At 35.6% G+C, this 20939-nt stretch overlaps 1 protein-coding gene across 1 annotated transcript in view; it reads right to left on the bottom strand.

The window, feature by feature from the left end:
- The window catches only part of ANGPT1 (angiopoietin 1), a 151904-nt gene that overhangs the window by 35989 nt on the left and 94976 nt on the right, over positions 1–20939 (bottom strand). Inside the window, exons 5-7 of the mRNA XM_064703566.1 lie at positions 20172–20299; positions 15614–15715; positions 1085–1251 (exon numbers count right to left, since the gene is read on the bottom strand). Of these exons, the coding sequence (XP_064559636.1) occupies positions 1085–1251; positions 15614–15715; positions 20172–20299 (397 nt within the window). The remainder of the gene's footprint in view (positions 1–1084; positions 1252–15613; positions 15716–20171; positions 20300–20939) is intronic.

Here is a 20939-nt window from a genome sequence, read left to right as displayed (position 1 = left end):
GCTTTCCTGGTTTGGGGCAATGGCTTTCCACAGGCAGTGCCGGGCACAGCACGTTGGGGATAGAGCTGTCCATTGTGTGCAGAGGGACAGCCCTTGCTTTCTGCAGGAGCTAAACTCCTACTGATTGCTTCTAAAGGTGTCCTCTGCTCAGGTACCCCACTCACTGCTGTGCCCCAGAGGGCAGGGGCACTGCTCTGCATCCCACCTGGGCACAGCCCTGTCAGCAGAAAGAGCAAATTGCTCTCACCTCCATTTCGCTGGGGACCCGGCGGGAGGGAGGCAGTCAGCATTTTTGAGAATCATATTACTTGAATTTGAAGATCTGAATACCAATCTAGTTTCACATGCCTTGAATGTTTGAGTTTACAATGTATCTGTTTCTCTCCTGAGTCTTGTGCTAATTAGATGTGCTGTAATAAATAATTGGATATTTTTATGGGTTTCATTTTTTTCTAGCATTTTACTGTCTCCTCAGATGAAGCAATGATTTAAAAATCGTATAAATGATGACTTAGATTATCCACATTTCTTGTATCTTCAAGTTGTTGCTTCTTTTTTTGTTTTAATAAACTTTTATCTTAAAACAAAGTATGGGAGAAAAATATTATTAAGTAAAGGCTTTGTGTTTAATTTCCTCAAAATAAGATCCACTATTCTCTTTTTCCTCCTAATTTACGCTAATTTTTTAGTTTGAAAATATCAGACGGTTTAACAGCATTTTTGGTCTTTTATTCCCATGTCCATTGTTTCAGTCTCCTGCTTCTGAGGTAGATATCTTTCAGTTTTTAATGAAGATTTCCAATCTTTTTTCTATTCAATCAATTTTGAGTTCTGAATATAAAGTTATACAGTTTTTAGCAGTTCTATCAAACAATACAATTAATAGGTCCCTTTTTCTCAGATAAGTTAGGTTTACTCTATCCTTCCATCACTGAGAAATCTGATTTCTGTTTTGTTTTTACGATATTTATCCACTTTTGATAAAAATCAGCATAATACTGTTGCCCTTTCTTATATTTTACAAGTTAGCAATGAACAATATTTATCACTCAGCAGAGTTAAAAGAATTTCAATAGATTCTTACCTGTAATTCTGTTTTTCATTTCCTATGTGAAATCTGTCATATTGTGAATATGCTCGGTTTCCTTCCCAGTCCGTTAATTCAATTCTTAGAGAATATTGCCTCTGACTTGTTATTGCAAAGATAAATTCATTTCCCAGCCAATGTTCACCTGATGGGCTACCAAAACCCTAGAAAAAATTGTCAAAATAACTAGATGTAATTACTGGAATTGATAAAGCCTATATACAATAATAAACCCATCATTATATTTTACCTGTGCATTCTAATTACTGGTCAGAGCTTTCTTTGCTCCACTTCGGTGGTCTCTAAAATGATTCTACAAATATATTTGATGTAGGAATGTCATGCAGTTCAACTAGTGTTTGCAAGGGCAGCTGAGGTTATCAGCTGGAAATCATGTTGCACGTCCATGATATCAATAGCATGATGCTGTATTTGCACATGCTTCAGTGGGAATACTTGACATAACAATATTCTATAATGCATTCAATATGGTGTTAAACCTTGTTATCTAACTCTTCTCCACCTTGCTCTCCTTACATTTCATATGTTCAGGTGATCTTATTTCTGGTTAAACAAAGGACATCATTTACAAACATGAAAAAATAATAATGAAACAAAAAGTATAATTACTTTTCAAAACCAGACATATATTTTCCTAGACATATGCTTTTATACATCTTCCATGTTTTAAAGTTGTTTTAATTGTAGTGAATATTTTACTACATTAAATGTAAGGGTTTATTAAATGTCATTAACTTATTTATTATATATTAGAACAATTGTTCTTTTTAAACTGTTGGTTCGTACCTGAGAACTCTTCAGTCCATTTTAAATTTTTCTTTATTTTTCTCTTTAAAGAGTAAAAATTATTTTCAACTATAATATTTACTTGTGAAGAACTATTCCAACATGACTGTGCCTATTCATATTTCTTAAGATGGGAAAAATAGGAACCAGAAATCTCCTGATTTGCTTGCAGTGGCATACTGGGAGTGTTTTAGAAGATCCTGTGAAAATTTCCTAGTCAAATTAAATGAAAGATTGGATTATTTCCAGAAAGCACATATTTTTTTAAAGAGGTTAAAATCAAGAGACTTCCTTGGGACTAAAGGTTAGATAATGAGAAATGTGTCTGTGAGACACATGGGCAAGACATCGATCTTCTCTATATATAATGTTTCAGTCACTCCTTACATGAGATGAAAACATTGAAAGAGGAGCTCTCTCTCTTTTTTCTTTATTGTATTGCTGTGGCTCCAGCCCTGATTAGTTGTGTCTCTGGAGGATGAAATTCTGCCTTCCCAGTGGCCATGTGGTAGCACAGGTAATACTCAGGCAATGGATAGGTATATCAGCTGCAAACTTCTAAAGTAAATTAATGAAAAAAATATAGAATCTTAAAAGTTTGACAGGTCCAAAACATAAAAATGGAGGAAACTTTTGGTCCTAGAGAGAGAGAATTACCACAGAAAGTACTTTACTAAGGACATTTTTTTGTTTACACAGCCTCACCTAAGCATATATTTGGTGACTCACTGATAGTAGAGGCTGAGAAGACACACCAAGTTTGGGTATGCTGAACTGACTAACTTATATTTTGAATAAGCATCTCTGCCTTTTAACTCAGAGACCATCAAGAGATACCCATGGACAAAGTGCTTCATCTGCAAGACCTGAAATTCAGTAGTCTGTGGCAAGTCCCAAAGTCTCAGACTGAAATGTGGGAGCATACTATTAGTTGGCTTTTCCTTTCCTGCATGTTATTTCTTTATATCCTCTTTCTTCAATAGACTATTTCCTATAGAAATCCCTGTAAATACTGGTTGTAGGTAATAGTGGTGATATCCTGCTTTGAACCCATCTGTCTTCCAGTGTGAGCTGCTGCTCCTCAAGTTTTCCAATTATGATGCTTTCTGTTATTTCTCACTTGCTGCTTTGATGGCATTCACATTCATATTTGACTTCATACAGTGTTCCTAAAACACAAAAAGACTTGTTCCTCACCTGTATAAACCCTATTTACAGCTGGCACACTTTTCTGTAGTTATCACTGTTTTCTGGCTTTGATTCTTTCCATCTTCTTGCCTTGTCTTTCTACCCTTGACTGTCCCACCTGGTGTCTCCTGTTCCAGTAGCCTTGGCAGTGTCATACCAGAGCAGTTTGTGGTTTGTCTCTGACATATGTCACCACTGGTCACTGTCACTCATCTCACAGTAAGGTAAGATATGCTCTGCATAGACTACCTACCAGGAGGTTTGTCTCCCTAAAATCCAGAAAGAAGTGGAGCATAGTTGTTTAGATATCAGTCACATTAGGTTTTCTTGGAGTTTACATGGTTTCTTATTCACAAAATTATTTTTTTATTATTATTATTATTAGTAGTAGTAGTAGTAGCAGTAGTAGTAATAGTAGTAGTAGTAGTATATCTTTAAGTGAAGATACCAGAAAATTCTTTCTCCCTTTTTCTCAGTGCAGGAAAAATGAGGGGACTCCTCTTTGAACTGTAATCTATTGAATTATAAATATCTTATCTCATTTAGATTACAGCCTATTCAGGATGTAATATATGTAGTGTTTTAACATTACATGATCCCTTATGTGTTTTATAGAAACTCCAGACACCATATATAATTTTTCTGAAATAAGGATTTTTATCCTTCAAATTTTCACCTCCTTCTCCCTTTTTATACGTATTATTGCACTGAGATGAAAATCTATCACTAAGTGATTTGCTCTTTTGACCAGAGAAAAGGAAGATGCAGCAACAGGGAACAAAAGAAATATAAAAAGAAATAGTAAAAATTATGAGGAAATCCACCACACTAGTTATGAAAAAGGGAATCCTACTATCAAGGGCTACAATACTGAAACCTGAAACTCAGATTAGAAATTCCTAGAACAAGATTTTTTTTTTCCTTGACAAAAGTAACTTCTTTTTAAACAAAATACTTGCTTTTATGAAAAGAAAACCAAGGAAGTAAGTGAGATATAAAGCATTTCTCTGAAGGAAGAAATGTTCCAAAGGAGAAGCAATGTGCTTTATTAAACACCTAATATGGCTAGAAAGATATAAACAAACAAATAGGCACTCAAAGCTTTCATAGATGTAAACCAGAGAGGAGCAGTATACTTCTGCTAAGCACAGAGCTGGCAGCAATTTCTTCAAGTATAATTTTATTATGCCAAACTCAACTGTTTCCAACCTGTATTTAGTCTGCAGTTTACTGCCTCTACTTCAGAGCTGAACAAAGACTTGCATGCATCCTGTTTTTCCCAGATGCTTTGTTTGACTTAATAACTACACAGCTCTCTTTGTTTATATCTTACTTAGACTGTCTCTACCACAAGAACACTACTACTTTGATGGATATGTAAACTTTTGTGTGCAGAAGAAAATGGCATAATATTAGCCAAAAAAAACCCCTGAAAAACATGATTTAATTTTGTGTTTCCATTCCCAACACTGAGGCTGGCAAAGAAAATGGTTGGGCCTGGTTCTTTTGATTTACCTTCAGAATCCTTAGCTTTCAAAGAACATTTCAGAATTTTGTCCTCAAATACAAATTATTCTTTTCTTGTCTCAGTTAGAAAACTTAGGAAAACAAACTTGTGTAATTGGTATGCCCACCTGTCCTACATATTTGTGAAATACTTTTTGAACACTTTTGAGGTTTGGTTAAAAATCACACAGACTTGAAGTTCAGCAAGGTTTCAGAGAACTGGTGTCTGTGATGAGTTGCTGCTGGCAGAAATGCTGAAGGAGAAGCTCAGCAGTTGCCTATTCCAATTGCTACAAGCGGACACAGAGCAGCCAGCCAAGCGCAGATGCTGAGCAAATATTGCCTCAGAGGCTCTTACACATCTGGGAGAGACTGAGGGACATAAAAGGGGAACTTGAGCTTTTACCGCGGAGAATCCTAGAAAATAATAGGGTTTCAGAAGATTATTAATAATAAGAATGGGACTTCTATGTGGGACACAGGACAAAATCTGCAGAAAAGCAGACCTCATTAATTTTGATGTTCATGGGAGAATCCAGTAATTGTTTGGTAATTAAAATTCAGTATTGAAAATTAAAATTCAGTATGAAAAATAAGCATTTTAGCTAGCAGACCATTTGGGTTTATGCTGTTGCTGAGATCTGTGGGGCCCCAAGTGATAAGGTGCCTAAAGCCTTGCCTAAGACCTTGCTTGTCATTTATGGACTGATGCCTAAGATTTAGGACAAGAAATTTGGTTTTGAGAATGCCTTAGGGCAGTGTTAGAAGTTAACATTAGGAGTGATCTATTTCAGGCCCATAGTTCTTATTAAAAATATTTGTTTCCCAGTACATACAGACATTTTCAACAAACATTTTGGGTTTTGCATTCAAATAGTTATAGCAAATGTTTCCAGAATTATTTGTGTTAAAGTTTAGTGCCTAAGCTCAAGGAATCACATGAGGTGATCCAAGTCATCCTCAGCTATCAATGCACTAGGAAAAGGAACATCTGTATTTCATGAATGTGTTTGCAGTTAACTACATTTTGAGACTCTCTGAAACCCAGTGGGTCTTAAACACTGTTCCAAAATTGCATTTTAAATGATCAAGAGACTATTTTGTCATTATCTTTCTATATTTTTTCATGATATGTTTCCAAATAAAGAGATTAATTCTTTAAACTCTACATTTTATTCCAAAAATACTCAATTTTTTTTTTCCCTAGAAATTTGCATAATAATTTGGGATGGCTGGCAAATCAGTGGCTTTAACTTCCCAAAAGACTGCTTAATGTAATAGGAAAAGATCAGTAATTTCCAAAAGTTCTCATCGTTCTCCTTCATTTTCTCACTAGCACTCTATGGAAGCTGGGATAATATAGCAGGGAAATATGCTTACATTTTCACAATATGCTTTCTTATCTCTCCACTATTAGTCACAAAAAGGATACACAAATGTTTACACTGATCCAGCACAGATTATTATAATTCTTCATTTTATTCTTCACAAACAGAAAAAAAAAAAAACTTTTGCTGCTGAAAATTGCACTAAGACCATATTTTGGCAAAGGCTGATCTGAAATAAGACATGAAAATCACAAACAATAAGAAAATTCTTTTATCCAGGTTTTGTCATTGAGAAATAATAAATTGTTAATGTGATGGAATTTGTTTTCAGAGAAAAAAATAAAACAATATGGAACTATACTGACAAATGTAAATCCATTTTTGTAGTTGGATGAAGCCAAGGAGTTTTCTGTTTCTATATAACTATATAATAAATTCTGTAAATTCTGACATAATACTCAACTGCTATCCAAAAATAAAGATTTTTTTTGTTTTTTATATGGATTAAAGTACTTAGAACTAGGAATTAAAAACAAAAGCACATGATTGTATAATATTTATTCTAGATGACATCTGACTTCTACATCATCTCATTTTCAACTTCAATTTGGTTATTAACAGAGTCTAAACTACTAAAGCAGTCATAAGTACAAAGAAACAGAATTAAGTACTGGTTTCAAAAATGCCTTTAAGAATTTAAAAAGTTGATACTTATTCAAAAACAATAAGTTGGGTGCAAAAGAATTTTATTAGCTTTGGCAAAATCTGTGAGGGTATTCTGCCTGAATCATGTTGCTCCAAGTTCATTAAACAATTATCTCTCTTACTTTATTTATTTTGTCTGATAATACTCACAGGAAGCTTTGACTTTTTATAGACAAAACAAATTGAAACCAGACACAGCCAATATATCCGATGGGTTCATCTTCTGTCAGACAATTCAGTGAATAAAGCAGATAATAATTCAGTGTTTTACAGCAGCAGTGACATCCCAGAAGCCACAAAGAATATTCAGCTCCTTTTGCCTTAGCTGAGATAATGGAATGGATATTGTTTACGAGAATTTCCAACAAACTTTTTTATACATTTTTCTAGATTTTCATTCCTTTCACATTGTATTATTCATTCTTTTATTTTAAATAAAGATTTGGTTTATAGAAATTACTTCCATTTCCTCAAACAACATATGTTTTCTAAATATTCAGATTTTTTCTCCTAGGGAGTACCAACACATATTTGATGGCAAGTTTTAAAAATATATTTAGATTGAAGCCAGATACCTTCTCAAAAGATTAAAAAAAAATGAAGCTATTGTCAGTTTAAATAAAGAACCAAATATCTGTATAATCTGCCTGAAAGACTTGTTTGTAATCTGCAGCAATTCAGTCTGTTGCACTTCATTCTAGACTCAGTATATTAGTAGAAATTCAGAAATTAGGTTCACTTTTTACTTTTTCCTTCTCAAACACACGCGGTATCAGTAGCAGCAAAGTTCCCAAAGAATAAAAATCACAGTGACAGAATGAAGTGCAAACCTTACACAAAGATTACCTGTGGCTGGGCAAGGGGCCCAAAACAACTCAGTTGTCTACAAATATTTCCTCAAATATCCAGGACATCTTCCTCTAATATCTGAGTTGGACTCTTAGGTATTAATCAGGAACATCTTCCAGGCCTGGATTTCAATTTAACTTCCTTACTATGTAACTGAAAACAGGAGAACATTTCTTATTGAGCTAAATTATATTGAGAGCATTTATCCCAAACCACCTTTTTCACTGTAGGACAAGTGGATCCTAGGAATACACAGACATTTAGTGTGGCTTCTAGTAAGAGCATCCCAGGGACATAGGTATGTATAAAAGAAAAGAAAAAATTTTTTGTGGTTTAAGAAAAATGAATTTTGAGCTTTCTGATATCTGACTCATTATTTGCAAAGAAATAAATGGTAAGTTTTAGGGTTAAATATACAAAATGTAAGAAAAATATCTAGGAAAGGTATTTTTATTCATTTCAGACAAAAGGAAAAACTTTTGGGGGGTAGGACTTAATTCTTTTCTCCAAATACACTGATTAAGTAGCAAAATGAACATGGCTAGGAGAACAGATGCTACAGCAAAGACCAAAAGTTTGTGAGTTTGAGAAAGGACTTGAGTTTCAACCACATTATCTGTCTAAATAGAGCATCAAATTTATGGATTGTTTTTGAATCTCATGCTTGGGCTCAGCTGGTAGTCTAAACAGCTGAACAAGAATAGAAGCTGACTGACATCAGAGTCAAAAAGTCATACTTCTAATTTGACACGAGTTCCAAAGCTAAGAGCTGCTCCACTAAATTCCAAATGGAGCAGATCATACAGGAGAAGAGAAATGCTGTTCCACAATGAGAGCGCACACCTGCTATTTGGGAAGACCTCTGCTACAATTCTACTATATTTTCAAGTCAGAGATTTTAAAACCGACCTCACTGAAACTCACCTGACTCTTCTAACACAGCATTTTCATCTTGTGGTTAGAACACTTCTTTAATGACTTTAGTCTTTCTCATGGTACTCTACAAGAGGCTGTTAGCATAACTAAGCTAGATCTTGTTATCATTATATAAAATTTATTAATTAAATGTCTTTGGAATACCACATGAGTCTTATTAGTACAAATTAATGCTGTTAAATTGAAGCACTAGTGTCAAAGCAGCACAAGCATACATCCATGTGTCAACAGAGCTCTTGAAACTGATGTTATCCAGTAATGTTTGCATAGGAAAGACTGTGCTGAGTATAACACATTTAAAAAACACAACTGTGCTCCAACACAAAATTGTGTTTAATTTCACATCCAAAAATTTTCTCCAAAATAAAGAGGATGCTTCCTTTTGTAGTAACATCTCTGGTGCCCAATATGGTGTTCCAACTCTCTCTGAGATAAATATTGTTTCATTCTTGTTCCCTTACATAATTCTGTTGAAGCTTACACTGTAGATTAAGCCTTGGTCAGGACCAGAAGAGTTTAATGAGCATGTTTTCGTAAAACAAAATATGGTCTCTCACCACTTCAATATCATGTCTATTTCTACTGGACATACTGGATTTAGATCGCAGGAGAGCAGAGAAATTGCTGTGTCTTTTCATAGCACTGGTGAAAGTAACAATTATCTGAGTAACTGCTGCAGTCTGAACAGACTTTTTATTAAACCAGCATGACATGCCATTCTTTATCACAGAAGGGTGGGTCTCTGTGAAAGGCGTTACTCACATAATATCTTAATACACATTCCACTCACCAAAAATCATTTCCTTATATCCTACTCACTTGGAAAATGTGTGAAAAAAACAAATTACTTCCATGTTATCTACCCCAGTCTTTTGAAGAAAATTGTCTATTTTCAGATGTAAGAAACATATGACTTTGAAGCACACTATCATAAGTAATGAATTTATTGCTATATGTTAGAAAATTATTCACATCTTGAGTGTACCTTGTAATCATAACTCAGTCTTATAAGCCATTCATTTAACACATTTATTCAAGACTACCACTACTCCCAATCTGTCTGGTTTGTTTACACTACAGAATTATAGCTTTTGTCTTTTCCAAGGTCACACATTCCCTAGTTTTTGGTTTTCTCACAGGTCTCACAGGTCCATCCTGTTCTCAAATCCTTCATTTTGCAGAGGGGACCATGCTGCTATTACAAGGCACTTCATTAACTGCATCATGCTACTGACAAGGAAAAAACACAAAGCCATCTCTGCTGAAGAAATTATGGGAATTATTTCCAGCTAGTAGCTAGATGGACAGATGTAGTACAGATAGCTTTATGAAGGCTCTTTTCCTTTCTGAAATTTGTTTGCATTCCTTTCCTACTCCAAGATTTTCTACAAAATGCTTGCCTATGTTCTTTAAACAAGTAATTCTGTCCCTCACAAGTGTTTCACTAAGACACAGGGGAAAGAGGAATCTGTGAAAAGTGCTCTGAAAATTTCCTGTGCAAACAGTGAAACTGTCTCAGCGCTAACACCAAAGTAGCCCTATGCCAGCTGTCATTTGAGAACAGCCTATTACCTGGCACTGCTTGGGTATTTTCTGTGCATGTTATTTGAGTCAGACTCTAAAATTCTGCTGTGGTTTTTTGTCACAAGACATTTTTGAGTCCTCTTTTAAAGAACACAGGGGTACATCTATCAATGCAAGTGTGAAGATTTCATGATTGTAACAATGCAGAACATACCCTAAATAGTTACAATCCTGGAAAAAGATTAAAATTTATTCCGAATATCTAGCTTTAAAAAAAAAAAAAAAAGTGAGAATTATGAAAGACATTGTTCCCACAGTATGGGCTTTCAAATTATGAGTAATTTTTTTTTTCTGTCAAGAACATTCTCCTCAGCCAAGCCATATGGTTTTTGTAATTTTTGCTCAAAATCCCACCCACATCTGAAGTTATTTTGCACTAAGATAGTGGAACCAGAATCAATAAGCTTACACACACAATTCTAAAAGGTGCTTTATGCATTTTTATGTAGTCATTGTCTCACTTGAAAAAGAAAGTGGTGAATAGAATCCTTTAATTATTGCAAGGGGTTGGAGCTCTGTCTGTAATTATTTGATTCATTAAGTTTTTGGGTATACAATATAACCTGAACACTATTTGTAAATGCATACAACTACAACATAGAATTATCCATCATCAGTTAATGATCCAAGAGGAAACTACATCAGCTTGAGTTTTTGTTTTTTCATTCAAGACAAATACAATATAAATGGTGGTGAATACCTATTTTCAATGAGAAAAATGTGCAAGTTAACGTTGTTACTGAAGCAATATGGAAAAAAAATGTCAGAGTTTAAAAGCAAGAAAGGTGGGCAGGGAGAATTGGAACTTGAAACTTGAACTAAACCTTTCACAAGAGAAATTAAAATTTTAAGCCTTAAAGTCTTACAACAGGTAGAGACCACAAAATGAATTAGGAGGTCATATTCTAAAACAGGAACTGAACAGTTTGCAAATACAAATTGAATGTAAGTAACATCTGGAAGTTTTTAGAATGAACTGAACAAAGACACTGAAAAATAAAGTCTTTATTGGAATGGTAGCTCTTCTGTGTAATTCAGGCTTGTAAGACTTACAAAGACTAGCGAGATGAAAACATGAGGTGACCAGCAACCTTACTGTCACAAACAAGTCTTCCAGGAAATAGGTAGACCCTCTGTCCAAACTAAAGCTTACTCACAGAGGTAGACTGTGGGAAATATAAAAAAAGGTGTAAAAACCATTGCATATAGAATGAAAATCAGAGACATAGAGTCCAAAGATGTTTTCAGCTGTCCTTTAAGTAAGCAGAAGACACAGACCACCAGACTTGTTATAGTAGCTTAAATTTACTGAGGCTCAGAGGAAAATCAGGCTATTCCAGATCACACAATGTAAATTCCCAATAGAATTGCATCCAAAAGCACTTCCTGAGAAAATTCTGGTGACTACCTCCGTGGTCTGGCTCTCAGTGTGTGAAGAATTTAGCCCACAGAAGAACAGAAATTATCCTGCTCTGGTTTCATGCCTTGTATGCACTATGGAGATAGCCATCAATTTGACCCAACAGCTTTATGGAAAAAAGGAAAAAAAAAGAAACTTCAACAGGAATGGAAATGGTTTTGTAGATATGTTCTTCAGGCACACACAAATGCTACTGATGACTTCTGAAACAATTAGCAGCAGACTTGTTTTAAGCACTGAACTGTTGTTGGACTCAGATATTAATCAGGAACATGAAATTAAAGGAATGTGAAATTTAGCGATGAATGTCATTCTTGCCTCAAAGAAACCAAAAGAAAAAACAGCTGCTGGTCAGGAAGATAGGAAGTGGTTGCCATATAGCTTAGAAATTCATTTTTGTGCATACTATGTACAAGGGATCCTAATCTAGCTCATGACATGAATGATTAAAAGAAGTGATAGGTTTTTTTTTCATCAGGGAGTGGAAAGTAATAATTAAGGCATAGAGTACAATTAAATACTGACACGCAAGAAAAAAACTGGCTAGGAAAAAGGTTGCTGTGAGCTGGCTAAGGCACATAATTTCAAATACCTATTGAGAGTTTTTCTCAAATGAGAGAAAGCAGGAAAATTTACATGAGGAAACTCCCAACAGACTCAACCCCAAAGAAGGCCCCCTAGGAAACTCATAGTGAATGTTGGGCTATCAAGTGTGGAATAAATTTAGAGAATTTCATGGGAATTATTAAACTAGACATGCTAGAAGGCTAGAGAATAGGGAATTAAATACTCCATCACCTAATTTGGCAAAAATGGAGACAGTCACTGGGAAAGGTGCATTCATCCAAGAACTGAAAACTGGAAAATGATCAAGAAGTCTTGACAGCCAAGTTAGCACATGAGCTAACCATTTACTAAGATTTGATTATTGCTAATAACTGCGTAATAAATGCCAAAAACTGCATCTTGGACAGAAAGCTTGTAGAAAACACCCTTCTAAAGGGTCTTGGGTTTGCAGATGGCAAGCAATAATTTTTAAGCGATATTCCCCTCTAGAGATAAAAACTCTTAATAGTGTTTTACATTTACATTTACTCAGGCAAGAAAATAGGAAAAATTCTTGAAATTTGCTTCAGGGTGATCTCACCTGCCATTAAAGAAATTATTTGTTATTCCACTTCAATTTTTTCTGTTAAGCAGCAAACAGTATAACAGAAAATGCATTGCAAAATGCAAAAGAACAGATGTAGTAGATACTGGTAAGGAAAGGATGGAAGAATGAACTTATGGGGTTTCCTCTAAATTTATTCCAATTAGTATTGAACGCACAAAACTCAAATGGCCTGAGAGAGTTCTCGGTCAGAACTGAATTCTTAGAAACAAAGGTAAAAATTACACTGCACACCCTAAGACTAACAAGAAAATTGGAGGATACCGGGAACATATGCCCCTAAGCAAGAAGATACATAACCAACCTTGCACAACAGTGAATCTGCAGAAAAGGTTATGCACTCATTAGCTGTTGTTTTAGATACAAAAGGAAGTGTTACTTTATTTTCCAGATTGGAGACTGAATGCAAGTGGAAACAGAGAAAAAAACACACAGGAGGAAAAATTAGTACCACTATTGCACTATCACCAACTGTGTGGCGATTTATGTATAAACGGAGCTATATATTTCCCACTCAAAAGATTTATGGCTACCCTACCTCTCACTTAACCTGTTTACTGTACTGGTGTCCAGAACAGAACTGAAATGCTTCCATGTAAGCTGAAAACAACAGCATGAAACTGCATTAAAAACAAGGAGTGCCTCCCTGCTGTCAGTGACTCTGTAGCCCACAGCGCTGTCACCCTTGCAGAGACTGCTCCCTTCCCAAGGAAGCTGCTGTAAGGATCTGTCCAGAGCCAGAGCATATGTGCAGTGGCCTCCTGACACTGTAACAGCCAAAATAACTTGTGGGGCCTTTAGCAGCAGTGCAGGCTGGTGGCCTGAATTCCTGTCCAGCTCAGAAGCTGGCAAGTACTTGCTTATAGCTTAAAAACTTCAACAGTGTTCCAGATTTCTTTCCAATAAGAACTAAATGCACTGAAAATAAATGAAGCTCAAGAGACCTATGGTTGCTGCTATTATATGATTATATTTTTCTGTTAGCTTTAGGACCCCAGTGAGTTATAAGCTCAAGAAGAATATCTTAACAAAATTTGAAATCTCTATCTGAATGATGGGCTGAGAAAACATCCATTAAGTTCAACTCCTCCAAGGAAGCCTAAGTGCCATCGTGGTGTTTCCCACACCAGACTGCCCAGCTTCCACTGGAAGAAAGACCAGGCTGATGTGTCAGGAAGGAGAGGGGTTGTGGTCCAACAGACACCACACACCCTCTCTGAACAACCAAAGAATTAAGTCAGTGGTGTTGCTGGCTTGAAGTTCAGATGCTTTCAAGTATCCCAGTAATACAGAGAGTCCACCAGCCGCTACCATTCTGCATTCAATACTTATCAATATATGATAACCACAGAGGGGAGCCTAAGATTGTTACTTTGGTAAAACTGTTCATAGGAGCTGAGCAAGCATGAATCCTGTCTTGCTTCATGACATATAGGATAAACTGTCAATAAAAGTCCAAAAGACATCATTTTTATTTGGTAGAAGAAGTGATCCCTTAGAACACTAAATCATTCCTAAAGAGAAGCAAAATTAATTCAGGCTGCTTGAACTAGACAAAACCAACAGAATGTAATCCTCTACAGATCTGCACTATTGTGAAGGAAAAGTGGAGGAAAATGACTATGTGAAGGGATATATATAAAAACAGGCCACATAGGAAAACTTTACAAAGGGCTGTATTTATTACACTGCCCAAGATAATCTCAGGAGATAAAAGCTGAGAAAATCATTAATGTGATATGTATACATTTTAAAAAGTCTATATGTAAGTTGCACATACAAATTCTGATTTCCTCACTAGTAAAACTTGGGGAATCTTCAAATTTTGTTTCACCAAAGCAATTTGATAGTTTATATTTTATTTGATTCTGAACCAAAATCGAGTAAAACAGTTTTCAAGTTTTCTGCTAAATTAAAACAATACCAATTTGAATATAAATTTCTAAATATTTAACTCTATTTATTCTCTAACTAGAGCAAGTAATCTATTTCATAATATACATTCATTAAAGTGATGTTAAAATGAAAATAATATTTTAAATAGAGTTAAATAATTAGAAATTAGAAATCCATAACAGCAGTAGTCTGACCCAGGTAATTATTTATATTTTCAAGCAATATTGAAAATAAAGCACCAGTAGAATCCAAAATTAGATTTTGGTTCAATAGGTTCAATAATATGATATTTTGTTTATTTCTGAAATTTTAAGTTGTACTACAGAATTTTTTCCATAGAAATTTTTACAGATTTTTAAATGCTTTTATTTTTAAACATTGAAAATTGTCTTTTCATTAGTGTTTTTTGAAAACTGTAAAAAACCCCCATTTCTCTGCCAGGCTGATAACACAGTGCTGAAAACTTCACTAGAACTGTCATTGAAATCCAAGCCAGTCCTCAGAGACTCAGAGAATGGAGCTCCATCAGAAGGTTTGATCAGGCAGAGAATGAAAAAAAGTAAGAAGTTATTTAGATTGGAGTTAAATATTTTTGAGTTGGCAAAGGCAAAATAGCCTGCTTGAAGTCATGTCATCTTTAATTTGTTAAGTTACTTATTTTCTTGTAATGCTATTTTAAGTATCAACATTTCCAATACATTAACTTGATTGGCAGAGGTGCTGTATGACTTGGGATAAACCCCAGTAAAAAGTTTTATTCCTGTCTGCTCCAAATTCTGAATGAGTTACTCTCAGCTGAAAAGATCCATGCCTTAGAAACATCCTTACTTGCCTTTTACCTCTGAACATCACATCAAGTCAAAATTTCAGCGACAGACAGCAGTGTTCTGGCCTTATCTCATTTTAATCTCAGCAACTGATCTGAGAGAAATTCTAAATCAGGGGCAATAATACTCAACTAACTGAGTAAAACTTATTTTCAAAAGTAACAGACATGATGAAAGGTAGTTCATAAAAGACTGCAGGACCATACCACATCACTATAGGAGGAATTATCTGTTTAGATTAATAAGAAGTAGTATTTGAAATCTGATACCTGTATGAATTGTACAGCTATTGCATGTTTTTCACCTTACCATTTTGTATTCTTTCCAGCTTTTCTGAAAATCCAGACTTCCATCTTCTCGGTGTTGTATAACTGTCCATCCTCCTCCAGCAATTTCCATATTACAAAAGACCTACAGCATTAAATAAAAAAGAAAAATTTAAAAATCCAAGCAAAAAATAAAACAAATTTGAGTTGAAATTCTGTCATCTTGGGGGAGGAAGAATTTGTGAATAACAGTATTAAGTGAGTATGTTTTCCTGTGCACTCATGCCCTATTCCCTCAGTGACATCATCAGTCATTTGGTAACAAGCAGTTCTCTCATTATGTTTAGTGTAATCCTCCCAGCAATGTCTCCTTTCAGTACATCACCAAGAATATCTCCCAGTCATCCCTTTCTACTTCTTCAGCTTTCCCCTTCACATTCCCTCCACGCTCTTTTTTCTATTTTCTCTGCACTGTCCCTCAAACCACTCCCTTCCTCTTAATGAACAAGAGTAATTCTCTCAGTGATAATAATGCCTCATGTAGCTTTTAGCAGAGTGTCATTTGGTCTCAGAGAGAATCTTGAAAATTCTTGCAGAAAACATTCATCCTAGGAGTCTGAAATGTATCACAAATGAAGTTATTCTGTTTTCCTTTGAACTGTAATATTACCTACAGTGTTCCAGGCAGTGTCCCAAAATGGGACAGGTGACCTCAGAGCAAGCTGCCTTATAAGACAGAATGTAGGTAGAAATAGGCTCAAGATATGAGGTCTTTGAGACAAGGTCAGAAGTTAAGATACATACTCAATATGTAAGATCATACCCTGTCACCACTGCACTAAAAAATTATAACCTAGATACTAAAGATTCTGTGTACAAAGGATAATGAAACAATTTGGAAAATTTTGTTGATCCTTGATATTAGAATATTGTGTAGACTGAAATCTGTTATCAACCTTAAATAATCCATATAATGATAAAAAATAATATTAAATTTTATTCACTTCACTCTTATTATCCTTCAAAAAATACAGAAGATACACTATGAAAAAAATTAAATACTGCTTGTGCATTTGCTTTCATTAGTATATGACAAGCAGTAGTAATTTTTGTTCCTGTTCTTCTAGGACACTTGATTTTAAGATCTAACTTTCTTAGGGCTACTCATTCAAGAAAATTTTTCTGATTTCATTGCCCTGGACTCATCCATGCCATATTGATGCACCTATCCTAAATTTCATTTGTCTGTGCTCTTAAAAGCTGCATTCTGGCCTTTAAGTAAAAATGCAATATGCAAGAGTGCTGAAGAGGTTTAGCTTTTGGCACTCACATCAGCAAGAGACAACCCATTAAGCAGGGTGGCAATTTCAAGCTTTGTATTGCTTTGACAAATTGGAGGTTACTATCCAACACAATTAAATAAAAATTTATCCTGCAGTTGACTAGAGCACCATATTGTACCCTCAAGAAAAGTCATTCTAAATTTCTCCAACTCATAGGAGCTGTCAGAGTAACAATATGCAAGTATTTTTGTTTTAATTTGCACAAGCCATGCCAAGTGAAGTCCCTGTGAAAGTGCAGGAAGGAAATAGAATACCAGGACAAACATGAACTTGATTCAGGGTAACCACAAGAAAACCCACAATTTTCTAGACAAATATTTTGGCCCTATTCCTTCTTTAGGGAAGCCACTGTGAGGCAAAACATTTATCTAAAGGATTTAATGTCTTTAGTCTGATTTATGGTGAGAACTTCTAAAAGATGCATTTACTTTCCTTGTAAGTCATTTCAAGCTCCCATGAATCCACTGCCAATTTTTAAAGCAGTAAATCCTCAACTGTACTAAGACTACTCATTCTAAAGATGCATGCAAATGTTGGGATTTTCATAGTACAATATAATGAAATACCTATAAAAGACTGAAGTGTTCTGAATAATATATCAAATTGAAAGAGAAAACGGCATAGTGAAAAAAGATTTGCCAGCAGCACATTTTTCCCTTGCCATCATTGTATGGTCTGGCACTTTCCACAGTGGTAGACACGGACACCTGCCCATATCAACAGGAGTTCCATGGTGATTGTAGATGTTACTGTGCATAGCTTTAGCCTTGTCTGTCCCAGAAAAGATCAAGGCACTCAGCCATTTAACACCACTTAATGTGTTCTGATACTTAACCCTCTATTAGAAAAGAAAGAAAAAAGGTGACTGAATTTGTATGCATTATGGTTTCTGATCTTATAACTAATAAAATAACCTTAGAATAAAAGACCATCCAAAATACTGCACTCTTGCTCTTCCTTAAATGCATGGGTAAAAATTCTCAAGCTCCTTAAAGGCAAATATGGGATTATTTCTACTTATTTTACCTTTATGGACTGAATTATTAAAACTTTTATAATTATCATTCAGAGATAGGCTGAATTTTAAATTAAATTGAAGATGTGAAATTTCTACAAATTTCATTTTAGGTTCATGCACACCAAGACCCCACAAATCTACCTCACTGGCATAGAGCAACAAGTTCAAGACCAGGTATTTTCCATTGAATATCAGGGTTCTAGTAAGCATCCCTTAGAAAATATAAAATTAAATGAAGGCATATTTTGTAGCCTGATGTATAAAGTTGTTATGAATGAGATAGTTGGCTGTGACTGTGAGTAATACAGAAGATAATAATATATTAGGGCTCCTAAGACATGCCAGAACTGTGCATTGTGGTAATCCAGATAACTAAGCTGGCTTTAAACAAGCAAGTCTGTCTCCATGGAGTACCTATCAGGATATCAGAGCAATCTGATTGTGTCTGCATGGTGCTACCTCTGGGCTGATTAGTGCTGGCACAGTGTTGCATTGAAGTGATTTTGAAGCTATCTCAGCTGGAGTTAGTTCAGCTATCTGCACAGCACTACCTTGCAGCTTGTTTAAATGACCTTAATGTCTGAAGAAACACCTGTTAAAGCAATCACACTCCTCACTTGACTAACATGAAATTGTCTGGGCTCACCTCTTGCTGTGTTACTGCTAGGGCAAGACAGAAACAGGTGTATCAGAAATGCCCTCAACACACAGAAACACACACTCCTGCCTTTTCTTGCTAAAACAAGAACCCTCCAGTAAAACTTAATGCGATGGCACCAGCTGAGTTGTGGTACCTGTGTTGATTGATAGCAGTGTCTGTAACCAGGGATATAGTGGAAACACAGGATGGCTTCCATTGTGTCACTGTCATTATACTGCCAGCAAAATGGGTTTGAGGTAAATATACCAGAAGCATGAGTGTCACAGTTTCCAGTTAACCACTGTTTTTAATTGCAGTCCAGCTTCTGGTTATAGTCCTTGAGCTTCAGTAAGGCTAAGAAAACTACTGCCAATTGGTACATCTGATTTGGATACATATGTTACATCTCTTTTTGAGCAGAGCAGCATCTACAGAATTTCTTTTATTATTCTTGTCCTGCTCAGTTATGCTTTCAGGGATATCTGCCTTTTATGTCATGTCAATTATTTTCCTATTCACATTTTCCAGAATTATGTTGGTCTTGGCCCATAAAGCTCTCCCACCCCAATTCTACTCATGGCCTAATGAACTTTATTTCCTCACTAAACTAGGACATCTTGATGTTTACAGGCTTCCAAAGGGCTTTTGTAATACCAAACTCCACTTAGGAGCAACGTTAGCATATCTTAATATGATTATAATATTACTATAAACAATAATATTGGTAATATTTTTTACAGTATTTTTATGTTTGCAGGGTCACCATTTTAGTGCAGTAAGAATAAATTCACCAGACAGAAGTGGTTTCCTCCCTCCTGTCTGGCCCACTTTATGGCCACCACTGTATTTCCCAGGTAATCAGCCTTTACCCTTGGTGGCTGCTCCAACAGTGCCCTGTCAGAGGGACAGCCAACATTCCCCCACAGACAAGCTGGGTTTAGGTCATCCTCTCAGTTCCTGACTCAGGTACCTTAGCAACAAAAGCCTTGCAAGAAAATAATCTCTTATACAGACCAATGTTTCATTTGCATAAAAGAAACCCCCTCCCAAGTCTCTTTTTTGAGAAGGATGGGATTATACACGCTTCATAATTTCAAGCAGTGCTGGCACTCAGCATGTTGTGTTCTTTACAGCCAAACCTGCTTTTCCCTGTCCCCTACACAAGAAGCAGAATTTTTTTAAATCCTTATCTTTAAAAACTACTCATTCTGCTCCTTCTTTTCTTGTGCTACCAGATAATCCCCAAGATCAGCTTCCTCATTATCACACTTTACAAATTCACTTCTAAATTTTATTGTAGATTTATTTGCAGCCATAGTCTGATTCAACTGGGCTTGCCAAGTGGGAGGAAGTGAGTCAACTATTGAGTGTACATTGGAACTTAGGAAGGATTTTCTGTCAGCGGGAAAGAAGAATGTCTGGAATAATACAGTTAATCATTTTCTCAGTCTATTATACTTATTAAAGACTAAAGGGAAGACAAGCTTTTTATACCAGTACAATATTTTGTGGAATGATAACTTAAATAAAGGCTCAAAACACTCCTTTCTGTTCAGAGCAATGTCGTATTAACAAACAAGAAAATAAACCCAGTCTTTACCTTTTTAGGATCTGACACATTGTTAATATAAATAGTGTAGACCCCACTTTTGTTAACTCCAGATTGGTATACATCTGCACAGTCTCTAAATGGCTTTTCTTCTTCCTTTTTTGCATTCTTTAGTAAAACTGCAAAACAAAAGACATGATAATATAAGTTACAACACCAGTCTTAAGCATTTCTGTATCTAGGAAGTCCACTTTTGCACACTACATCCCTTTTAAAAATGGACAGTAAAAATTGCACTGTGTTTCTTACACAGTTCACGCATTTGGCAAATTCTAGTAAAGAGCTAGTATGAAGCTTTTGGACAGATGGCAGAAGTAGGCACCAGAAGAAGTCATGATACAAATAGCTAAACAGAGCATCCTGTCTGCTGAGAGGTAACACAGCATATTCTTTCTGAGTGCAAAGCTCTGTGCCCCTGCAGGTGTTGCCTCTGACTAAAGATGTACCCTCAAGGTTGCCAAAGAATGCCCCAGAGATGGCAAATAAAGGTGGAAAAACATGTTCAGTGTTGTGATCTGACACAGATGCTCACTTAAGACAGCAATGCTGGAAGGAGAGAGTTTGTGCTGTTCATGAGGTAATAACCTTTGAGCAGCACAGGAGCTTGGGGCAAGGCAGCTGCTTGCTTAAATTTATTTATTTTGTAGAGAATAATTTAATTATTTTCCTACCTACATTCATAAAATTTGCTAAATAGAATAAAAGAAAAAAACAGTGCTACTGAGGTCAGGTGTCTTGAGGCAAGATTTATAGAACTCA

This window comes from Zonotrichia leucophrys, chromosome 2 (genome assembly GCF_028769735.1).
Source record: "Zonotrichia leucophrys gambelii isolate GWCS_2022_RI chromosome 2, RI_Zleu_2.0, whole genome shotgun sequence".
Taxonomy (NCBI): domain Eukaryota; kingdom Metazoa; phylum Chordata; class Aves; order Passeriformes; family Passerellidae; genus Zonotrichia; species Zonotrichia leucophrys.
This window is presented reverse-complemented; position numbering and strand designations above follow the sequence as displayed.